The sequence below is a fragment of the Delphinus delphis genome, chromosome 19 (genome assembly GCF_949987515.2).
Source record: "Delphinus delphis chromosome 19, mDelDel1.2, whole genome shotgun sequence".
Classification (NCBI taxonomy): domain Eukaryota; kingdom Metazoa; phylum Chordata; class Mammalia; order Artiodactyla; family Delphinidae; genus Delphinus; species Delphinus delphis.
The window spans coordinates 42,648,993-42,671,893 of NC_082701.1; the positions used below are offsets into that span (position 1 = coordinate 42,648,993).

At 36.4% G+C, this 22,901-nt stretch overlaps 1 protein-coding gene across 6 annotated transcripts in view; it reads right to left on the reverse strand.

Moving 5' to 3' along the window:
• Positions 1 to 22,901, reverse strand: part of NF1 (neurofibromin 1) — a 251,530-nt gene that overhangs the window by 14,106 nt on the left and 214,523 nt on the right. For 4 of the 6 annotated variants that reach the window (XM_059996363.1, XM_059996361.1, XM_059996366.1 and 1 more), the window contains 18 exons: positions 20,759 to 20,952; positions 19,230 to 19,370; positions 18,795 to 19,074; positions 18,099 to 18,313; positions 17,799 to 17,860; positions 17,541 to 17,655; positions 16,906 to 17,007; positions 15,515 to 15,655; positions 12,408 to 12,534; positions 10,515 to 10,646; positions 9,372 to 9,507; positions 8,053 to 8,210; positions 4,675 to 4,797; positions 4,135 to 4,265; positions 3,877 to 3,977; positions 2,453 to 2,595; positions 2,061 to 2,107; positions 612 to 828 (listed from right to left, as the gene is read on the reverse strand). In XM_059996363.1, coding sequence (XP_059852346.1) covers positions 612 to 828; positions 2,061 to 2,107; positions 2,453 to 2,595; positions 3,877 to 3,977; positions 4,135 to 4,265; positions 4,675 to 4,797; positions 8,053 to 8,210; positions 9,372 to 9,507; positions 10,515 to 10,646; positions 12,408 to 12,534; positions 15,515 to 15,655; positions 16,906 to 17,007; positions 17,541 to 17,655; positions 17,799 to 17,860; positions 18,099 to 18,313; positions 18,795 to 19,074; positions 19,230 to 19,370; positions 20,759 to 20,952 — 2,565 coding nt within the window. The remainder of the gene's footprint in view (positions 1 to 611; positions 829 to 2,060; positions 2,108 to 2,452; positions 2,596 to 3,876; positions 3,978 to 4,134; positions 4,266 to 4,674; positions 4,798 to 8,052; positions 8,211 to 9,371; positions 9,508 to 10,514; positions 10,647 to 12,407; positions 12,535 to 15,514; positions 15,656 to 16,905; positions 17,008 to 17,540; positions 17,656 to 17,798; positions 17,861 to 18,098; positions 18,314 to 18,794; positions 19,075 to 19,229; positions 19,371 to 20,758; positions 20,953 to 22,901) is intronic. The other 2 variants (XM_059996364.1, XM_059996365.1) reach the window with 2 other exon arrangements.

The window sequence follows — 22,901 nt, forward strand, 5'->3', positions numbered from 1 at the left end:
CCCACCCGAGCTATTAGCGGTTATTTCTCAGTTTATCTGCCTCTTAGTTGCATGTTGAATGGGCATACTTTCCCCACTTGGACCTAAGAGTGACTCCAGAGTCAGGAATATGCTTATGGGCTTTAAGATGTTATTGTTTTGAGCTGGCATTTTTGTCTGGTTGTTTATTTACTCCTAGATTTTCAGGTTGTTGCTGGCAGCAGGGAAAAGGGGCACTACTATATTTTGTATATTTTTGGGATCCAGTATGCTGTATCAGAGACACAGAAACACTAGGGCATGGTTAGTATATCTAGTAAGGGAATTATAATTCTGTTCACTTACAGGGTTATATACCCTAGGTTACTCTTCCTGCCTAAACTCTAAAAACTTATCAACCTTGGAACACTATGTGAACACTCTAAACACTTCACTATCTTTGTATAACTGTTTGAAAGTAGACAGCTTTACAGAAACCAAAATTCAAATCAGCTACAAGGTAAAGAAGAAATGTAAGATGAATTTCATGATAAAAAGGAGCAAAATCTGCTATAAACTGATAACAAGGGAATTCCTAATGTTGGTATAGTAATATTATTGCTCAAATTTATATAAAGATTGCATTTACTGACCTGGGGAATGCTGGGAAGTTGCAAGTGAGGTCATGGAATTAGAAAGGTTAAGGTTAGCAGTAATACTAAGCTGGCTCTGCACTGCAGGAGGATAAGGAGATGTGGGTGTCAGGAGGGACTCCTCACTGGTTTCTTCATCAATTCCAGGCAAATACGTGTCAATCAAGGCATCAAGAAACTTAACAATAAGCTCAGCATAGTCTGGGATTTGTGTTTGCTGTAATGGAAAATAGGACATTATTTTAGCTCTGTTCTTTTTTCTTGTAAATCCCCCTTGAAGCCAAAAAAGATAAATTCAAATTTTGTTTTGGGCTTAATTTACTATTTTTCTTCCTTTGTACTACAGGTCATTAAAAAAAGGGGGTGGAATAATATGTAGACTACCATGGGACTTACACCTGGGAATTTCATTCAGCTAACACAGCTTCCAGATGAACCTGTGATTACCGAAGGCCACGCACAAAGACTGAATTAATTCTGAGAGAATCCAATCATCAGGAATGATGTCTAGTCTATTTTCCAAAACTGAGAAAATGAGCGGAGCATCATTCCAGCTGCCATTTAGAGATTCAACTAACTAAATACTGTGAAGGGCTCGGAGGGTTACTGGCAATCAAACTACAAAAGTTCCCGCATTAAACTTATTTCTGTGACTTCAGGCCCATGTTTTAAATGACAGCCTTTGCATATCAAGAGATATGCAGTAATAACTAAACGAAACAAAACTAAGTACTCAATCGTTAAAATTAGAACAAGGTTTATGCAATTCGTATTGATTTAGCACCCCTATCTCTAGAACACTGCACTAGGGGAAGAAAAAGAAGTCCTGCCTTCAAGGAACCTCAATCAATTTGGAGAGAGACCATATACAGAGAGAATAATTAAATACACATTTATGTAGCATTATATCAACTAACGCCAATCAAAGAACAAACTGAATGGAGCAAATGAGGATACATTCAGGGATATATTCAGGGAAGAGTGAATCTAATGCAGCAGGTTGGAAGGAAAAATGTTTTCTTGAGGTAAATTTCTTTTTCATTATGTAATTTTTAAAATTGAGGTTTAATTGACATAAGTTCAGGTCATGAGGTAGATTTTAAACATACGTAATGCTCCTTCCTAATCACAAGACACCTAAATGTGTGCACTAAGATCATCAACTACATGAGGGACCGAGGGCAGAAAGTTTACAGAGGTTTATCATACGTTTCTGAAAAGTCAAGCATAAATTTAGTTGAATTTTTTTTTTTTTTTGGTAAAAGCTAGTATATAAACATATTAAAGGTGCTGCCTCTTGGAAAGAGTCTTGTGGTAGAAAACTTTTAATAAAAATAACATATGTGTTTTTTGTGAATCATTCTGGTTTTCAACATATTGTCTTAAAGCAGGCACAGTAATATAAATAAAACTTTCATTTTGTCAATAGAGAAAAAGATATTTTCTTACCTTTGAAAAGGGTCCTGCAAACCGCCATAGGCCATTAAAACCAAAACCTGCAACAAATCAAATGTTACTTATAGCAAGCATGACACTCTTTCAGTCTTAACAGAAATTATATAGTTGATGACATATAAAACCCACACAGTGAAAACATTTTTTTTTTAGAATGAGTGTCAGACTAACACTCACTGAAAATATACCCAGTATAAAACCATATTTTAGTTAAAAAGTTGTCAACCACTTATTGTACTGAACACATAATTAAAAGTCAGAAAATGGCATATTAGAGAGGTGTGAACAAGCCTATTCCTCATAAGGAATTCTTCAGCCAGTGCATCCTTTAATAGCACACATGTTTGAAGTTCATCAACCACCCTCCTCCCGATACGTTTATTTACTTTGCAGGTAAGACGTTTGGTACTGTGGTGGGGATTCTTCATGGTACACCACACTTTGCACAATCCCATGGATTGGATTTAACAAATTCGGATCTTGGCACAATGACAACAGGGTGTTGATCTTAGAGTCCAACAAATTGTGCCTAAAAAAATAAAAGTCAACAGAGGAACATTTTAAAGGAAAATTAAGTGAAAATATATACTGGAAAATATTTTTCCCTAGAACAGTATGATAAAAATGAAGGGTGATGAGTGCTTTTCCAATTTTTCTCTAATGAACGTGTGTATCTGCTTTTTTGTTTTGTCTTTTGTGTTTAAGTCATTAGGAAAATATGGTAAAAGCACCTCACTAGCACTGTCATATAACCGTGCGTAACTATATACGGTGACTATTTGCTCAAGACAAGGCTGGCTTCTGTCTGCCACTCAGCATGCTTTAGGACCATCTCTTTCTGCTGATTATTGATACGTACCCAGGAGTTAAAACTAAATTTAATATTAATCAGTGTTTAGTAAATGCTGAATCAGATCGAATGAGGAAAGCAAAATTAGCTTGGAGGGGGTGGAATATATGATCCAATTCAAACTTCTGAGGAAATTAACTATTTCTAACCCAGCTATACCCCATTAATAAAAATAACCAAGAGCCAAGTATATAAAATTCTGAAATTTATAAATAAGATTAAACAAAAACAAAGAAATAATCATACTACCTAGAAGGCCTAGATTAGGAATAGAGTTTCCCAAGTTTCTTTGGGTTATCTAGATTTGAACACTTTGAGGCTAATATGATTTTAGCCCTTAAGAGAGAATAAAATTCATCTCCCAAATAAGAAGTCAATTTTGTTTTCACTCAGCTGTGGGTTAAAAACAAAAGCCTTACTGAAAAATGAAACAGAACAGGTATGCTGATTTAAATATAGCAATCTAACAGCTTTCTCCTAAGTGAGGAAATAAACAATGCTCATCACAATGAACAATGTAAGAAAATCACAAGATAAAAAAATGCTTTTCCCACTCTGACAAGTACAGGTTTCTGGTAACTGACTATACTGCTGAACTGAATGAATAAGCATTTTCAGAACTCCAATGGCAAACTGATGAATTCATAAAACTGCTAACAAAAGATCAAGATGAAAAAAAAATTAATTACATGGGACTGAGTGAACTGATGAGGATGATTATACTTTTTGTGACTTTCTGTTTGAATTAAAAAAAAAAAAATGTTTTTCCCGATCCACAGGCCAAAACTAGTCCTAGGTCCCATTAAACCCACTGTCTCTAAGCTAAAAATCACTATCACACTACTTCACGTTCCCCTCTCCACAACCAGTGAACACTACTGGGTGATACTTTTCCTAAGCTTTTATAAACATTTGACTTCAAGACAGATACAAAAGTTAAACACAAGTGGAGATACTTACACAACAGGAAAAACTTTGGGGAAAACAACACTAGCTTCTGCTAAGTATTCATAAAGAATTCGTTGATCAAACTCATCTGTGGTGTATTTCACCAGCGTAGCCTGCAAAAAAGTAAACAAAAAACATTTTATTTTGTGGCTGAATTGTTACCTGTTTTGGTGAGAAGCAGAATATGGCCTTCCTTTCATGTTTTTAACATTTAAGGGCCTTCTAAGAGTAGACTGGAAAAAAAACCCCACAAAAAGCAAAAAATATTACCAGAACAGTAAGAAGAAGTGCTTGGATCTTCGGATCAGTAAGTACTTCCTCATCTAAGAGAACATTTGATTCAGACACTGAAACTTTACGTAAATGTGGGTGCTGTTGTGATGAGGAAATCCTTTGAGTTTCTGTGGTAAGATATGGATTAACACAATCAGCTATATTAATCAAATATAACACACTAGATACTATTTCACCTAACAGATTTTAATGTCACTTCTAAAATTCGATAGCTTTTTAATAGACACTTAAAAAATCAACATAAATATCATACAGAATTACTATTCACCTATACAGAAGTTCTGGCTAGCTGTACACAATGTTGTATATCATATGTATGATTACTTTCTACACATGTTTCAGGATATCTGTCATTTTAAGGACTGTATAGCTTGTCTTTGTCTTTTGAAAAAGAGCAAATGTTTCTATATTTTATCCTAATGATACTAAGAAATGTCTGGAAAGCAAATACGGCTTTAATGTACTCTCCCTCCTTACTTTCAATGATCTAGATTAATTATTAACTTGGTTTCTCACCCATTTCATAATCAGTTTCTGCTACTCTCCTCATTTTGGGGGGTGTTGTGATCCCTGATTCCATTTCTTGCCTTTTAGGAGCCTTTGTGTCTGATATCAAGTGATCAAAACTTTTCCTTGTTCCTATAAACAAAAGTTACAGAATATGGAAGTTCATTAACCACAGTGTCTGTGAATAGGAATATACTAAAAAGAAAATGTTTGGGCATAAAGTGTTTAAGTTTTCACTTATGGACCCAAAGAAAGCTCAAACATATCCCTGGGGCAGAGTTCCTCTCCTTTCCTGTTTTTTTCCATCTTCTCAGGGAATTTTGGCCACACAGCTGTTCTGTTTCAGGACAGGATGTGCCTTATTGGTCCAAATTAAATTGAGATTACACGCACTACACTGGAGGTAAACCAAACTCCACCAACAAGTACAATATTTGATAATAAATACAGAGATATGTGCTGTTTAGTAGCAAAGATCAACTATGTCTGAACAGCCTTTTTTCAATTTAAGGCATTCTGCTGGTGCCAAGAATGAGTCATTAACCTATGAAGAATTTCTAAAAGTAGACAAAATCAAAGTTTGATTTTACTTCTTCAGGCTTTGAAAAAAGGATGTGCATGCCTCAAAGTACTAAATAATAGATACACTGGGAGATGCTTCAAAAATAGCAAGCAGTAACCGTTTCCCACTTGGCTTTGAGTTTCTCTAATCATGTATTATATCGATGTTAAATACCTTTCTCTTAAAGTAAAAGTATTGAAACTGGATTATTTGGAATTTATATATTTCTGTTCTTTATATTCCAAGAACTTCTCTTATTCTTCCTGTTACAGCTCTAAGAGCAAATCTGGAATACTTTTGACCGTATTATTTTTTAAAAGCCAGAACTGAAGCCACTATAATTATATATGACAATTGAACACTTGAGAAATTTAATGTTCTATTAACCTCAAGTTTTAATACTAATAATTATTCACAATAGTCATAAAAATCAAGGTCAAATAATTTAACAGCCCAAAAGAATCTAGTCCAACCTTTTCATTTCCTGTCCCTGTAAACTGAGGAAGCCATGAGCAGTTACGAGATTAGCCAGAAGTCGCAAGGCTAGGCATCCAGTTAGTGACCAGACGTAAAATATCCAATTTCCTAAAAACCAATTCGTGCTTTCATACTGCATGAGATCAGGACACCACTCCCTACGTTTAGTTTTCTTACTTTTCTTATTCTTCCTTTTTTACTTTACACTCTGCATTCTTCCTGGGAAATCTCCTTCCACTACCATAGCTTCAGTGGTATAATGAACTAATCAATTCTAAATGTGCCACTTGTCCGCTTCTCTCTTCCTGAACTCCAGATGTATATTTTCATTTATCTCTTACATATACACGCCAAGAATCCTGAAGGGATCTCAAATATAACATCAACCAACCTAAATTTATCTTATACTATAAATATATTAGTCGATCTCTGTGAATGGAATCACTATCCAGCCAGTTTTCGAAGCCAGAAATTTCTGACATCCTTCACTGCCTTCTCCCTCCCCACCTGGCCCAAACAGCCAGGCACTAAGTCTCACACCTGACTCCTTTTCTCCACTGTCCCACTGCTCCTGCCTTAGTGCAGGCCTACACCATTTTTTGCTTGGACTGCTGTAACGATCTCTTAAATGATTCCTTTGTGAAAAAACTCTTCCTATTTCTCCATACTGTAGCCAAAAACCTTTCCTAAGAATAAAATTTTGTAACATCTCTCCCCGACTTAAAGATCCCTGCTGGATACATGATAAGGCTAAATCTCTTAACATGGCACAAAGTCTCCCACAAACTAGTTGCAATTCTTCTCTAGCCTCATTTCGTACCCAAGTGCTTTTCCTGTCTTTGCTTTATTCATGCTATTTCCCCCCCTCTCTTGAATACATGCCTTCCTTATCCTGTGCCTACCGGGCAAGCATGTATTAAATTTTCAAGATCTGGTTCAAATGTTACCTCCTCTCTGTAGCTGTTCCTAATTTCCTTACTTTAATGGCACCTGGGGATGCTGTTGCAATCATCTGATTTTAAGTCTTAGCCACCAAACTATGAGCTCCTCCAGGGCAAAGACTATAACTTTTTCGTCTATCACATGGGTTGAATGAATTCAATATTGCATTTTCTCTGAAGTTAGTTTTTTCATTTACAATTTCCTTGGCATGAAAACTCAAAATCACAAAGCACAAAGTAACCAGGAAACTCCTAGAACATTATTTATGGAAAAGTATAAAGAGAAAGGAACTCAAACAAAAGATAACAGTCCTTGGGACTTCCCTAGTGGTGCAGTGGTTAAGAATCCGCCTGCCAATGCAGGGGACACGGGTTCGAGCCCTGGTCCGGGAAGATCCCACATGCTGCGGAGCAACTAAGCCCGTGTGCCACAACTACTGAGCCCATGTGCTGCAACTACTGAAGCCCGTGCACCTAGAGCCCGTGCTCCGCAACAAGAGAAGCCACCGCAATGAGAAGCCTGTGCACAGCAACGAAGAGTAGCCCCTGCTCACCACAACTAGAGAAAGCCTGTGCACAGCAACAAAGACCCAATGCAGCCAAAAATAAATAAATAAAATAAATAAACAAAAGATAACAGTCCTATGTGACTAGTAATAGTGATTAACATTCATGGTTTCAACTTCTCTCATGGTTTATTGGCAGGTTATTTATTTTATATTTCTTTAGCCAAAGTTGTGTAAGAGCACCTTTGCATTCAATCTGTTGTGAGGTGGGATCAGTGGGCTCTCTCATTATTTACTTCAGTTTTTGAAAAGGGAAAAAGTGTCTCACAGCATTTCAGATATATTTCTCATGGTCAAATGTTGATATAACTGAGCAATTTTAACTTCCAAGAACCCTATCTTCTCACAGTAATAAAAAAAATACAGTAATCAAAAACTCTTACCTTTTTGTCTTTTTAAAGAAAAGATGGCAAATAGTATTATTATAGCTTCATAGCCTATTGATGTATTCTGTCCTCAGAGGGTAATTTTGGGAAATATATTGTTAAAGGCCCTGCATCTGAATGCTGCAAGACTCTTCCTTTTCTGTGAGTATCTAATGTCTCTCTTACTCCCATTTCCCTTCTGCCTGGCCAAGGCAGAATAAAACAAGTAGAGCCACAATATTTAGTCTAAGAATCCCCCCAAAACTGTTTCAAGATCTCATTCTCATTCCTCTATCTTAACTGATATGGCTTAACTGATCTATCAAACTCTCTCATAATTGGCATCAAAAACTTTGCTACATCAAAAACAGATTTTGATAATCTTGAACAGCTTCAAATAATTTTCCAGGAGTGAAAGTATCTGACCATTTTTGAAAAGAATTCTAAAACTTTCTACATAATTTAGATAAACTAACCAAGCAACTTCTTCGTGTTGGCCTGAGAAGGCTGCCCCATGTCCAAACTCATGGATTTCCTGGCTCGGGGACTGGTCTGGCCCGCAGGTGGATAGCTGGCTGCGAGGTACCCTTCAGAACCTTTGGGAGAGGACCATGGCTGATTCTCCTTTAGTGTCCTAAGAGATTAAAACAATTGAGAAGAATCAATAAACATGATGACAAATACAACCACTGCTGGCCCTTCTAATTGGCTACTATATTTCCCAATGGCAGCGGTCAAGTAATTTTAAAACTGTACTTTAAAGCTCGCTCTTTAGGGTACAAACTCTTAATCTATCCCCAGGAAGTATCCACTTTCTTGCCATGACATCTTATACACAGTAGGTACTCAACAAATGCTCAACTGAACTGTACTGCATTGATTTTTTAATCAGGGAGAATCAAGTCTAAATAAGCAATTGTATCCCTGGTTTAAAAACCAAGGGAGAACACAATCAAACTCCCTTTCTCCTTTTCATAACAAAAAAGGGCATATCTCAAAGAAATATAATCATAGGAATGACTGAAGAGTAAGACTACTGAAAGCCAAGTATGCCTGGAAAGCTTTTGCATACATTGCTAACATCTCAGCTGGAAATTGCTGAGGGCTTTTTATCAAAAAGTGGGATATTGATAAATTTAATGATATAAGCACTACAAATACAAGATTATTTTCCCATGTTCAACACTGTACCTAAAACTTAAAGGTATCTTTGTTTAACAGAAAATATAAAAAAACTCCAAATGATGCTATTTTCATGTAATTTCTCTATGTTTTAGTGAAAAATGTACCACTCAAAGCAACATACAACAGGATATAATTTGATTATCTTAACATCTTAATCTTTACTATAGAAAACTTTTTAGTAACTTTAGTGTGATATGAGTAAATACAATAAATATGTTGGCATGTGTATCTTTTTACAGATCTGTATAGCTTAGTTTTCTGTCATTAAGCATGTAATGTTGCTTGTATTTCACATTAGGTTTTCCTAGGCCTTTTCCTAGGAATCTGATACTTTCAAGATCATCTCTTTTCATTATTCAATTGATTTGTGCTTAAAAAGAGGCAAACCAATGTTAACTAATTAGCACAATTAGAAGAACTTTCCTTCAACTAACACACATAAAATAGTGTACATTTATAAAATGCGTTTTGATTTACACACTCTTCCTAGGTTATCTTTAGAGTCCCTCCTATACTACCTTCTGGATTACTCTGCCCGCTTGCCTCCATTGGCATGGAATACTGAAACCTGATTGTAATTATGTAATTGTGGGAGAAGAAGTCCATTTACCTATAGCTAGGGTCACCGTGATGAATGGGATATGTATCCATAGGAATATTTTCCATTGAAATATCAGTAAGAAGAAGAGACTTTCTATGTTTTAGGCTACAGCGACTTCGAACCTCCTCAGACACTGTAAGTAAAGCTAAAAGGAAAAAGAAGGAAGATTTTAAAATTTAATAAATCACAAGTGTGACTTACATTAGGTTATACTCTTGCAACCTCCTGAAGAGAATAATAGCTATTAAACATGAGAGTATGAAGTTTAAGGATATAAAACACTTAGGACAGACTTGTTTATGTTAAAGCGTTTACAGTCTGTTTTGGAAGACTGCATGTAAACATGAAACTTACAAAGAGAGTCAAATAGCACCTTATATTAGTCAAGTGCTTTAATAAACACTGGACCTCAACAAACACAAAATGTAGGCAGGGCAGGACTATAAGGTCCATTTCTTAGATAAAGAAAAATACTCTGAAATGTTAACTGATTTGCCCAAGGTCAAATAATTCAAACAAAAAAGTTGCCACACACTGAAGTCTGCTAAACTGGGAATCAGCACTTTCCAACAAACAACGATGTTCAAGAACTGTGTTATACATAAGTGCTAAGTGTTGTTGAGAGGAGAATCACAAATCAGGTAAGAGCAGATAGGGATGGTATAATGGAATGGTGGGGATGGGCAGACAGTCTAGGTAAAACAAAGGGCATCAGAAATGAATATTAAAGAAGCATAAAGGCACTTCGAGGAGATGGCAAGTAGATTAGCTTAAAATAGCCCATCCATTTGGAGAGGTAATAAAAAATGAGGCCTATGAAATTGGAGAAAGAGGACAGAATCAGGAGGGCTGCTTAAGGGCCCAGGATGCTAGGCTGAGGCTTTTAGATTTTATGACAGACAACAGGGAGCCACGTGGTGCCTTGAACCAAAGATGACTAAGGGAACACATTTCACATATTAATGCAAATTCTTTTATAAGGAAAAATGTTTTGGCAAAACTTTCCAAATTTTGACCAACACCACAGGACTGAACTGTGAGCTCTTTACCCTGCCAAGCAACCAGCGGAAGGACCCAGAGGTGTCTGTACTTTTTTCATGGTCCTTAGATATAACTGTGGTAAGATTAATTTTGTCTACTTTGTGTTTTTACCTGCCAAGTAAGCCACGCTCTGTGTATTCACCTCAAATTTGTCACAATTTCTATGTTTATTAACCAGAGTTAGTAGTGTATGCAAAATTCTGACTGTTCTTGCAACAATGGCAGGTGAAGGATGCCTGTATCCTACAAAAAAAACAAACAAACAAGAAGTTAATTCATTCTTTCAACAAGTATCTGTTGAATTCTTATTCTGTGACTAGCAACTTTGCAAGGAAAGGAAGTATGTAAGGGGAATAGCCATTTGGGAAGGTAAAATATATACATATGTTAATAGTTAATTAATTACATATAGGATTAAGCACCAAAAATGTATAGAATAGAATAATGTTCCCTGGAACTCAAAGGTACCTCAGGGAGAGGAAAATTAGAAGATGATGGTGTTTTCAGATCTTCTATTCCCTAAAGCAGCACAAGGAATTTTTAAAAACCTATTTAGTATAGTTTGCCTTAAGATATGCTTTGAAAACAGGGTTCTAGCACTTAAATTTTTTTTTTTTTTTTGCCGTACGCGGGCCTCTCACTGTTGTGGCCTCTCCCGTTGCGGAGCACGGGCTCCGGACGCGCAGGCTCAGCGGCCATGGCTCAAGGCCCAGCCGCTCCGCGGCATGTGGGATCCTCCCAGACCGGGGCACGAACCCGTGTCCCCTGCATCGGCAGGCGGACTCTCAACCACTGCGCCACCAGGGAAGCCCTTAAATTTTTTTTTTAATTAAAGAAAAAAGCCTTATGTTATAGGGAGTATAAGCTCTCAGGGCCCAAAGAATCCGGTTGATTAGAGGGTAAGCTTGATCTCTGGACAACTTTTAATCACTAATGCTACTCCATTTAAAATAGGGGATTTGTACATTGAAATTATTTGGTATTCTTTTAGAAATACAGAATAAACAAGCATTTTATCAGCCTAGTTGCAATCCATCTTCTTGGTATCCTGTAGTAAATGTAATATCTTTTGAGCAATGCCTATTCACTTTAGAGATTAAAACTGTCAATATTTTTTGCAGAAATTTCATAAGGTGGTGAAATCAAATGTATACATTCACAATGGTAGGTGTATATATATATATTTGCTTAAAAACTGGAGGAACCTCTATGATCCCTCAAGCTTAACAATCATTTAAATTGATACAAAACTGCAGATTCAAGCTCTAGTTTGAGTCTCTAATTTTGGCCAAATCTAAAGCCAGCAACTCATGCCGGCTCCTTATCCCAGGCCATACTTTACACTGTTTTTGCTTCTGACTCACCCCATTTGCTGTTCCTGTTAACTGCAGTCTTGGGTCATGACTGCCCCACATTGATAAACCAAAACTAACACTCAGCGAAGTCACCAGTAGGGAGTAAAGTCAGGTGAGGGAGTGAACAAGCTGGCTCTGAGGAGGAGCTGGAGGTCGCTGCTGTAAGCAGTACAGAAATGCGGAGGTGGGAGGATGGGGCACCAGAAGGGTGAGGGTCTATGGTATGTGATAATCGGACTGATCAACAGTAAATTAGTAACAAGTTAAGAAAATCTGTGGTCAAATCTCTAACATAACATTTTCTAACATGAGTTACTCAAATAACATTTATTGATTTGCAGTCTATCTTATTTTGATAATCAAAAAGATACTTATCAATAAGTAGCATTAATTGATAAAACGGCTATTAGAAAGTACTTAGAAATTTTATAAGAATCAACTCCTTTGCTTTTTAAAGGAAATTTGATATGTGATGTGGAAATTAGGCTCTATTGAAATATATACTGAACAAAACATAACTCAGTAAGACATACACTTGCATTTCAAGTGAGACACACGGGCCAAATTATCTCAAGCACTCAATCATTTCAGTTACTTCTGGCTTCTCAACACCATTTCATAAAAATATTCTGACCTAAGGCCTCTCTACCTTTTAAGAGGTGTCCAACCAGTGCGAAGTTAAAGTTAGAGTTGAAATTGAGTCCAACAAAATGATCCATTTGTTTGCAGTGCCATTCCAGAGGATTCCGGATCGCCATGAATACTTCCTCTGGACTCTATTAAAAAATAATCATGAGATGGTTGACGGGGTCCACACAGGAAGGATCACTTATTGGTTTTTGTTTGTGTTCAACAGCTGTGACAAGGTAAATACTCCTTTCAGGTTGAGAGAAATTATTTTCAGGTGACTACGGAAAACCACAGAACATTTAAGGTACTGCAAATAAATTCGTGCAAGATAGTTAAGCATACAAATAATAAGGTGATGGAAGATAAAGCAGCTTTGATTTACAATGCAGAGTCAGTGACTGTCAGTTCATATCCTGGTGACTTTTTAAAAACTAAAATTATTGTTATTTTCAATAAGACGATGCACTGAACTGCAGCTGGCACTTCGTGTACTATGATGACTGGAAATTCAACAGGATGAAGAGAGTTCATATTTACTGAGCGCCTGCTGTATAAAGTGTTAGATACATTATTGTATTGAAACCTTAAAGCAACTCTATGTAATAGGTATTAGCTCTACTTTACAGATTGACAGATTCATTCATTCATTCTTTTACTTATCAAATACTCATTATATGTTTTGATGTGCCAGGCATGGTTCTAGGCTCTGCAAGTAAGTCAGTGAACTAAACAGACAAAAACTACTCGCCCTCGTGGATGTGACATTCTAGTGTGGGAAAACAAGGAAGTTGAAACTCAAAAATACTGTGTAACTTGACCTCTAAATTAAGATTTTTTTAAAATTGGGGTATAGTTGCTTTACAGTGTTTTAGTTTCTGCTGTACAAGGAAGTGAATCAGCTATATGTGTACATATATCCCCTCCCTCTTGGACCTCCCCACCCCCACCCCCACCCCACCCATCTATGTTGAAACAGAGCACGGAGCTGAGGTCCCTGCACTATACAGCAGGTTCCCACCAGCTATCGGTTTTACATATGGCAGTGCACATACGTCAATGTTTCCTAAAGTGTGGTACCAGGAATACCTGCTTTAAAGTCACTGATGATGCTTGTTTAAAGGTGGAAAGTACTGGGTTCCATCTCAGAATCATGAGAGGTGATAAGGACCGGGAATTTGCATTTTTAAAAAAAGAAGCCCTGTGATTTCCTTATGCACAGAGATTTTTTTAAAGCAAAAACTGAAGGTATTTAGGGTCATGTTCAGGTCTGTCTAGATTTCTATCTCAAAGAAAGAAAAGCATGAGTCTATAAAATAAGTGTAGAGAGATGTTTCGAGCATTTTTTATAATAGAAAAGATGACAAACAAATCAAATGTTCATTAATGGGCAAATGGTTGAATAAACTGTGCTTCATGCATACTGTAAAATACTCTGCAGCCATGAGAAAGAATTACACACATACAAATGTATATATATACACACACATTTATGTGTGTGTGCATATATACATGCTTAGAAAGATGTTCACTTTATGTTGTTAAATAAAAAAGCAAATTGCAGAATATCATAAATATTACATAAAGTATTAACCTACTATATGTTCAATTTATATATATATTTTCAGCTTTATTGAGGTATAACTGACAAATAAAATTGTAAGATATTTAAAGTGTGCAATGTGATGATTTGAACGATGAATATATACCCTTTCACATACATGTTGTGAAAGGATTCCCCGCATTAAGTTAATAAACACATCCATCACCTCACATATTCATATCCCATCCCCTTTTTTGGTGAGAACATTTAAGTTCTATTCTCTTAGCAAATTTCAATTATACACTACAGTGTTATCAACTACAGTCACCAGGTTATACAACAGATTCTCAGACCTTATTCATCGTTCATTCTGGTGACTTTTAACAGGCTTTATTATCTCTGATTCCTAGTATCCTGGGGCACTGGAGGCAATATTAGCTTCTGCTAATGGGCTATTCTGGCAATGAAAATGCCAAGGCAGATATTCCTAGACAAACACTTCACTTACGACTATTCTTATATTCACAGAAATGGCCAATAGCTAGCTATCTCTCTGACCACCACTGTCCCAAGACCACCCCAGAAAACGGCAATGGGGATTAGGAAAGAGAGGTTCTAGTCCCACATCAGATGTACAAACACGAACAAGTTACTTGACTTCTTTGTTCTTTTCTATCTTGTAAAATGGAGGTCTGACTGATAAACTTCAAGGTAGCTTCTACCTCTATAATTTTGTTTCCATACTTCCCAGAGCCCCAGCTGTTCTGGGTCTACATAAGACTGAACAAATAATTTTTAGATGAGGTACCTTCACACTTAAAACCATGCTCTGGTTCTGTTTCTTTCTACCCACAAGCTCTGTTAATTTAACTTCAAGCAAATCTCTTGTTATATACACACATCTATCTTAAAATTCCTCTCTTTTCTCCTAGACTCGTCCCATTTTTTTTCTCCAAAGACAAAAGGAATACAATTTCTTACTGTTATATTCCTTCCACTATCCTCTGTGAACCAAAATCCAACCTCAATCAAGGCTGATAAATGTTAAGAGGGGTGGTGATGGTATGTTTTAAAGTGGGATTAAGCAAACAAAAAACTAGTACAATTAAGTATCCAAAAGCTTCCTTTAGACTCTCCAAATTCCTTATCTGCTTCTAATTATACCTATTTTCCATTAAGTACCATAATTCAATAAAAGTAAGCTAATTTTCAGATTATTTCTTTGTGAAGTGAAATGGGGGTGGGGAAGGCTAACCTTTACCTTTGGGTTATGAAATTACAACTGAGTGTACAGTGCATTGGACAGCATAGGGCCTAGCATGGTAGCTATTATTATTACTATTTTTATACCTATTCTGTTTACTAATATTGAGCAAATACTGTTTTCTGCTATTTTTATATTAAAAACATGCAAAGTTTAAGCAGTTTTTATGAGCTGGTAAGGAACTATACTCATAATAAGTTGCATTACAGAAATTCATATTTAAGTTATGGACCTCTTCTGATTTTAAAAGATAACAACAAGAAAAGAGGGAGGAGCTCTAATGTGCTTGGCATTTAGGAATACCAAGTGGAAGCTTATTCACCTTGTCATTGAATATCCGGAGACTGTCTAAGGTGTGCAGGTTTTGTTCCAGAAGTGCGGTGCCTGCTGAATACAAGTTGACTTCATCGAGCTGCAGCACGGCCACAGCTACCCAAAAGAGGGCTTTATGCAGAGGGGAGTCCTGGCAAGGGAGACGCACTACAGGTTAGCAAGATGAACCACAAGCAGCCTCATCAAAACACACTGCAGTACAAAACAGATCATGTTATCCCACAAATTATGCATGTTTTCTCTTCTGGATAAGGTAAATATATCAGTAAGTTCTTCCTCTATTCCACGTGTGTAACTAAAGACACTGTTACCAGGCTGAGAACCTTGGCATCTCCTTTGATTGCTCCGTATTCTTGGATTCTAAAACCTGGTCACCAAGTTTTGTTGATGCTTCCAAAGTAGTCCCTTTTGTGCCTGTTTATTGCTAATAACACTGTGCCATGCCAACCTTCTTTATTCTAAATGCAGATTCTTTCTGCCTCCAGTTTCTCCCTGCTCCAATCCACTGTGCACACGACCGCCAGAATGACCTTCACCCTCACAGTGAAGACGAGAGAACCATTTTGTATACGTTAGGATTAGAATGTTTGTAGAACATATAACTCAATACCAGGAATATACAAGTATTTATTTCTCAGTAATCTCTCTGAAATCTGGCATATCTTTGTACTCAATTCACAGAATACAACTTCAGAGTTGGAAGATAATACTACGCCATCATCTAGTCCATTTTACTCATTTTATCAATGTGGAAACATGATGTCCAGATGTTAAATGATCTGCTTGAGGTGACAAAGCTGAGATGATCTCAGACCACCCTAAAACAGTGGCTAGTATCATCTTACTCCTTTTAAACATTACCTTCATTTAGCACCCAAACTTTTGATTATCAGGTATACTTTACCCAGCTTTACATTTCTTCACGATAATGGTCACCAATTAATATATCATGCATTTTAATTACTTTGTTTATTATCTAGCCACTCCTCAACTTCCACATTCACCCTAGAATGAAAGTTCCACGAAGGCGGATCATTTTATTGGCTTTGTTCAGTTGTATATCTCTAGTACCTAAAACAGTACTTGGCACATAGCAGATGCCCAATTATTACTTACTGGATAAAAGAATTAAGAATATATACCCATCTGTCCTTTAGCACTGATGAGACAACACACAGGCATTTGAGAACGTACTGCCCATACTTATTCTTCCTCTAACGTAAATACTTCAAACAACTAAATCTTAAGGCAGGAAGTTCTACTTTAACTATATCTTTCTTTGTAACTTCTCAATCCATCTTATTTTCTGAATTCTGAAAGAAAATAACATTTAACACTGATACCCAAAATGAATGCACTCATTTTCTACACAGTAATTACCTTATTAAGAAGTGGTTGTAACTTGGTTAGTGCTATTACTGTAGCTTCTATCAGAACTTGACTGTTGTAAGTATCAGGTCCTTTTAAGCAACTCTCAAGCGCCTTTTAGGGAAACACAATTCTTTATTTTACTTTCATTGAAATAAAACATTAACTCCTAAACTGAATCTCAGAATTATTTCAGGAACAATTCCTTATTTAATAAGTGTGAGAATTATTTCCAGTGCTATGGTGGTTTTGGTAGCTAGCTCAAAGCACATTTGGGTTCTTATTTTAAAATATTTCTATATTATATTCTAATATAAGAAATCAGGCATTATTATAGGTAATTACAAATTATACAATTTTATATAAGGCTAGTCTTACCATCTAGTTAAGTGCTTATAATAAAATATTAAGAGTATCTTCTACCAAAAGAAATACTTAATTTTCTTTTTAAGATATGTTCTCTAGAGAGAGGTTTCTTCACTTCAAAGAATTACAATAAAAAAATAATCAAAACCCATTTTTTAAAGATTCAATAAGCAACATACAAGATATTTTATGAAATTCAAATTTAAATGTCCCTTAGAAAAATTCAAGATATACTTTACAACCTGGGAGCAACCAACAGCTGGGAGGAGAGGGGGAGGTACCTTGCTGAGGATGCGGATAATCTGCTTTATCTGTCCATGAGACACCCGTTTGCTGATACAGCCGAAGACAACAAGGGCTCTTGGTTGCAGGGATGGATTATACTGGAACGCAAATCTGCAAGTTAAAGATCCGAAGAGCTTATGAAAACCTCTGTGTTTATATGTATTAAATAATTAATTAAAATATTGATTATGCAATAGTATCTATCGTTTCAACAGTACACGTACTTTTGCAACTTAAATTTATTTGGGACATACCTTTGAGCTAGTTCTGTCCACTGGTCCAGCCACTTGCATGTTGGAATATCTCTCATACATGCCTAAAAAAAAGATACTCCGAATATATTTATGTATATAAATGTTTATAGAAACATTAAAAAATGTTTATTATAATGGCACTAAACAAGTGACATATATATTACCAATAAACACATTCCATGGGAGTGTTTTTATTTAAGCATTAAGTGCAAAACAGCAGAATAAACCAGTATTTCTTCTATACAGTACCACTGGATTTTTAAAAATGAGCTTAGTTTCTTATCATTTTGCCTTCTATACCTCCATGATCTCCAACAAAGCTTCTGTGACTGTTTCCAAGGATGTCAAAGCAAAAGTCTCCCTCTCATAGGAGCCAGGAGAGAATGACCTGTCCCGGTAGCTGGAGCGGAAGGCAATGACAGCAGCTGACTTGACTTTGCTAATGCCAAACAGCAGGTAAAATTTGGGTAATGAGAACTCTGTCAAACTGAGTCTCAAAACTTGCTTGGTCTCTTCTGTAAAAGAAAAAAGGAACAAGTAAAGACTTTAAAGATGCTATTTTTTTAATTCTAAAGTGCCATGTTTCATTTTGAATTTAGATAATTTGAATATCATATCAAAATTACATAACAGTGCGCCCTAAACCAACCCTCTGGATGCGTAAGCTTAATGCTCATTACTTAACTCCCTTTATGTACAAATTTGTGCTAGTAAAGCAACACTGTCAACCAGTGCTGAGCCTTTAGCTTATGTGATAACTACTAGAGTCTACATGACAAACGTGCACAGAATATCTTCGCCATGGCTTGAGATGGAATGCAAGTAATTCATTCTTTTTCTTTTTGATTTGATTATATTTCATATCATTAACATAGGCTTGATTAAGCAGCTTGGTATTAAGGTACCGTAATAAATAATAAGGTAATCTATGCCAGTCAAGTGGTGTAAAATGGAGAAAGGAACTGGTGAAACACAAATGGCTTTCCTGGAACTTACCACTAAAATGAAGCTGAGAACAAGTACACAGAGAGTGAATGATATTAATGACCAATCCATGTGTGGAAGCTCTAAGGGAGAGTGGCCCTGTGGCTACTAAGAAAGTAACGACGTGGAAGAGGTAGGGGAGATGAGCTGCCACATCCAGGGAATTGTTGAAGGACAGCATCAGCATGTAGCGGGCTAGAATAGCAATATCGTCCCACATAAGATGTTGCTCTAAAGTAGGAGTTGGAGACAAGCATGTCTTGTCAATTATTTTGCACATCCTTCCAATAACCTATAAAGAAGCAGAATTTTAAAAAACATGGGAGTTAAAAAGTTTTATTACAAAAAATTTCAGTTTAAAATGACTTGTTATAAAACAAAAGATCTCCTGATAATAAAAATAGACACATCAAGCCATAGCCCAGAAGGCAAAGGAAAAGGGATTACCTTGCTTGAAACCAATTTCACATTTCCAGAAGCCAAAGCTACAGCAGTATCTGCCATCACCTCAGCTTTTATTGATCCCAAGCCACCCGTTGCACTGGTTTTGATGAAACTGTCTAGGACAACATCAAGGAGGTCTGTAATCTAGTGGAAGAGGGAAAGATAACTTATGTTTTAGCCATTCTGCCAACTTAATTTTTAACTTAAAAATAGTTCAAGGAGTAGCCCAATCAACATGAAAATTCTATGTTACCTGAGGCCTCCAAAATACTAGACTTTATTTAGAGACCTGTCAATAAATATAATTTATCATAAAATATCCAGGAAAGGATGAGAATATTCCCTCAATTCCTTCAGAGACTGGCATTCAAAAATTTAAAATCTCTACATATATTATTTTCACTCTTTTTTTTTTTTTACTATTTTATTTAATTAATTAATTTATTTGGCTGTGTTGGGTCTTCGCTGCTGCGCACGGGCAGGCTTTCTCTAGTTGCGGTGAGCGGGGGCCACTCTTCGTTGCAGTGTGCGGGCTTCTCATTGCGGTGGCTTCTCTTGTTGTGGAGCACAGCATCTAGGTGCGCAGGCTCAGTAGTTGTGGTGCACAGGCTTAGCTGCTCCACGGCATGTGGGATCTTCCCAGACCAGGGATCGAACCCGTGTCCCCTGCATTGGCAGGCGGATTCTTAACCACTGCGCCACCAGGGAAGTCCTATTTTCACTCACTCTTAAAGCACCTCTGTTCTCTTCTAAGACAGTATGTACGAGCAGCATAAAGTACAATTATTTTAAAATACAGGAATGACATCAAGTACTGAGATGTTTTGTAGAGCTACAAAAATGGCTCCAAGGTCATTTAAAATTATTTGGAGGATTCACAGCATTGAGTAAGGGTATCGCCTCCTTCAATGATTATCTTGAAGAAATGGTAGCATAAATCTTGTCAGATAAAAAATAGTTACATTATACTATTTTAATATTGGCATTCTTATGCTGGTACTATAAGTGAGAGCAGGTGGCCCAAATAACATCATTAGCAAACATTTACTGACACCTATGGTATATAGGGTACTAGAATCCACTCTAATGCACTATTTATTAAAAACAACATCAGATTTTTACAGTTAAATTCTACATGCGGCCATCCCTTGGTATCCTTGGAGATTAGTTCCAGGACTCCCTGCAGATACCAAATTCCCGGGATGCTCGAGTCCCTTACATAAAAAATGGCATAGTACAGTTGGCCCTCAGCACCTGTGGGTTCTACACAGTGAGAATTCTGTGGGATGACTGTAATTATGCCATGGAGGAGAGTGCTAAAATAATTAGTGCTTCTCTGGCTCTGAGACATGCATTAGACTTGAACAATTCTGAAGCAGATCAAGAATTAGGTGGGTGTCTGCATGCTTTTTGAAAGAGGGGACTGTCTTTTATACAGCTATATCCCTAGCTTAGTGCTTTGTACAACGTGGGTATCAGATAAATATCTCCACCAAGGAGGTACTAGATAAATATTTGAGCAAACTCAATACCTGCCCAAGGCTCCCCCATATTTTTGCTTGAATAGATGGATACATCTGCTTCTCGTTTATAGTCATTGTTATCAGCTTATCAAGAATCGCAGTAACTCTTTGTCTTTTGGCATCATCATTGTGCTTACAAAAACGTACTAGATTTGACAGCCACGGAGTCATGTATTCCAAACAAAGGTGTTTCAATTCAATACCTGGGGAAAAAAATACACTATTAGCACAGACGGTCCATGAAAATTACATCAACAATTATTTTAAAATAAAAGATTGGGGGAAAAACGGTAAAAGATAAAGACCATTACCTAGAATCAGACCTGGAGAAAAGAGACTTGGCAAATATATGACTGAAGATAGAGATGAAGAAAGAGAACAACCCTTAAAGAAAGTAATCTTCAAAGTCATTAAGCCAATTTTTGAAAAGTTTTATTTTTCTCCCATTTAAAAAAAATAAATTTATTTTATTTTTTTGGGCTGTGTTGGGTCTTCGTTGCTGTGCGCGGGCTTTTCTCTGGTTGTGGCGAGCAGGGGCTACTCTTGGTTGCGGTGCGTGGGCTTCTCATTGCGGTGGCTTCTCTTGTTGTGGAGCACGGGCTCTAGGCGCACGGGCCTCAGTAGTTGTGGCACGTGGGCTCAGTAGTTGTGGCGCACAGGCTTAGTTGCTCCGCGGCATGTGGGATCTTCCCAGATCAGGGCTCAAACCAGTGTCCCGTGCATTGGCAGGTGGATTCTTAACCACTGCACCACCAGGGAAGTCCTTATTTTTCTCCCTTTCAATAACTTCTAGTTAAAATTTTTCTTGCTTTATTCTAATTGTAAAGGAATATGTGGGTAATCACAGGAAGTTTGGTAAAAGGAAAGTATCACCACAATAATGAAACCGATATCAATATATTGGTGTATCACTTGATCTCTCCATAGGCTTTCAAATCTATGCAAAGATAATGTATATTCACGTGTGTGTATACACACACATAACCCATCACAACTCCTCCACAAAAAATTAGGGTTAACGCTATATATCTAGTATGATCTAAATATTTTTTTCACTATATACTATACTGAGATTTACTCAACATTAAAAATTCTCCAAAGACATTTTATGACTTTTTATTTTGAAATAACTTCAGACTTACAAAAAGATACAAAAATAATGCAAAAATTCCTCTATATAACTTCACCTAGAGCACCCAAAACATTTTTTAATTATGTTAAAATATACATAACATAAAATCTGCCATTTTAAGGTGTACAGTTCAGTGGCATTAAGTGCATTCACACTGTTGTGCAGCCATCGCCACCATCCATCTCCAGAACTTTTTCATCTTCCCAAACTGAAATTCCATACCAAAAACGGCTTCATATTATTTCATCATATGGAGATCCAACAAAGTAGTCAGTTCTTCATTATCTACTTTTAGACTGTTTCAATTTTTTGCTATTATAAATAATGTTATGTGAAGTTCAAAATAAATCTATGGCAACAGAGGTCATAATACTGGTTACTCTTGGTGAGGACAGGTACTGACTGAGAGGAGCCTTCCGGATGCTGGAAATGTCCTGTATCTTGACCTGGGAGATGGTTTTGTGGTGTATGCACATGTAAAACTTAATCAAGCTGTTCCTTTAAAATTTCGGCACTTTATTGATAAGATATACCTGAATTAAAAAAACCTAAATAAAAAATAATGCTATGATAAACATATGAATATTAATTCCTTAGGATAAATTCTAAAAAGTGGAATTATGATTCCAAAAGCTATAAACATCCATAAGGTTATTGATATCCATGTCAAAACTGCTTTCTAGAAAAGCTGCCTGTTCACAATTCCAAAGACATCGACACCGAATTTTTAAAAAAATATCTTTGCCAATTTGATAGTTGAATATATTATCTTACTATTCTTTCAGTTTGAACTTCTTTGAATTTATTAGTGAACTCTTAAAAACATATTCTTTCTTAGTATGACCAGCATGTTACTGTTGATCCATTTTTCTTATTAATCTGTAAGAATTTTTCATGATAAAGATATTACGCTTTTCTCATATCTGTTGCAAGCATACTTAAGTTTTTTTTTTTAATCTACCTTTTACTTTTTTTTTTTTAATTAGAGATTTTGAAGTTTTACATGGTAAAAACTGTTCA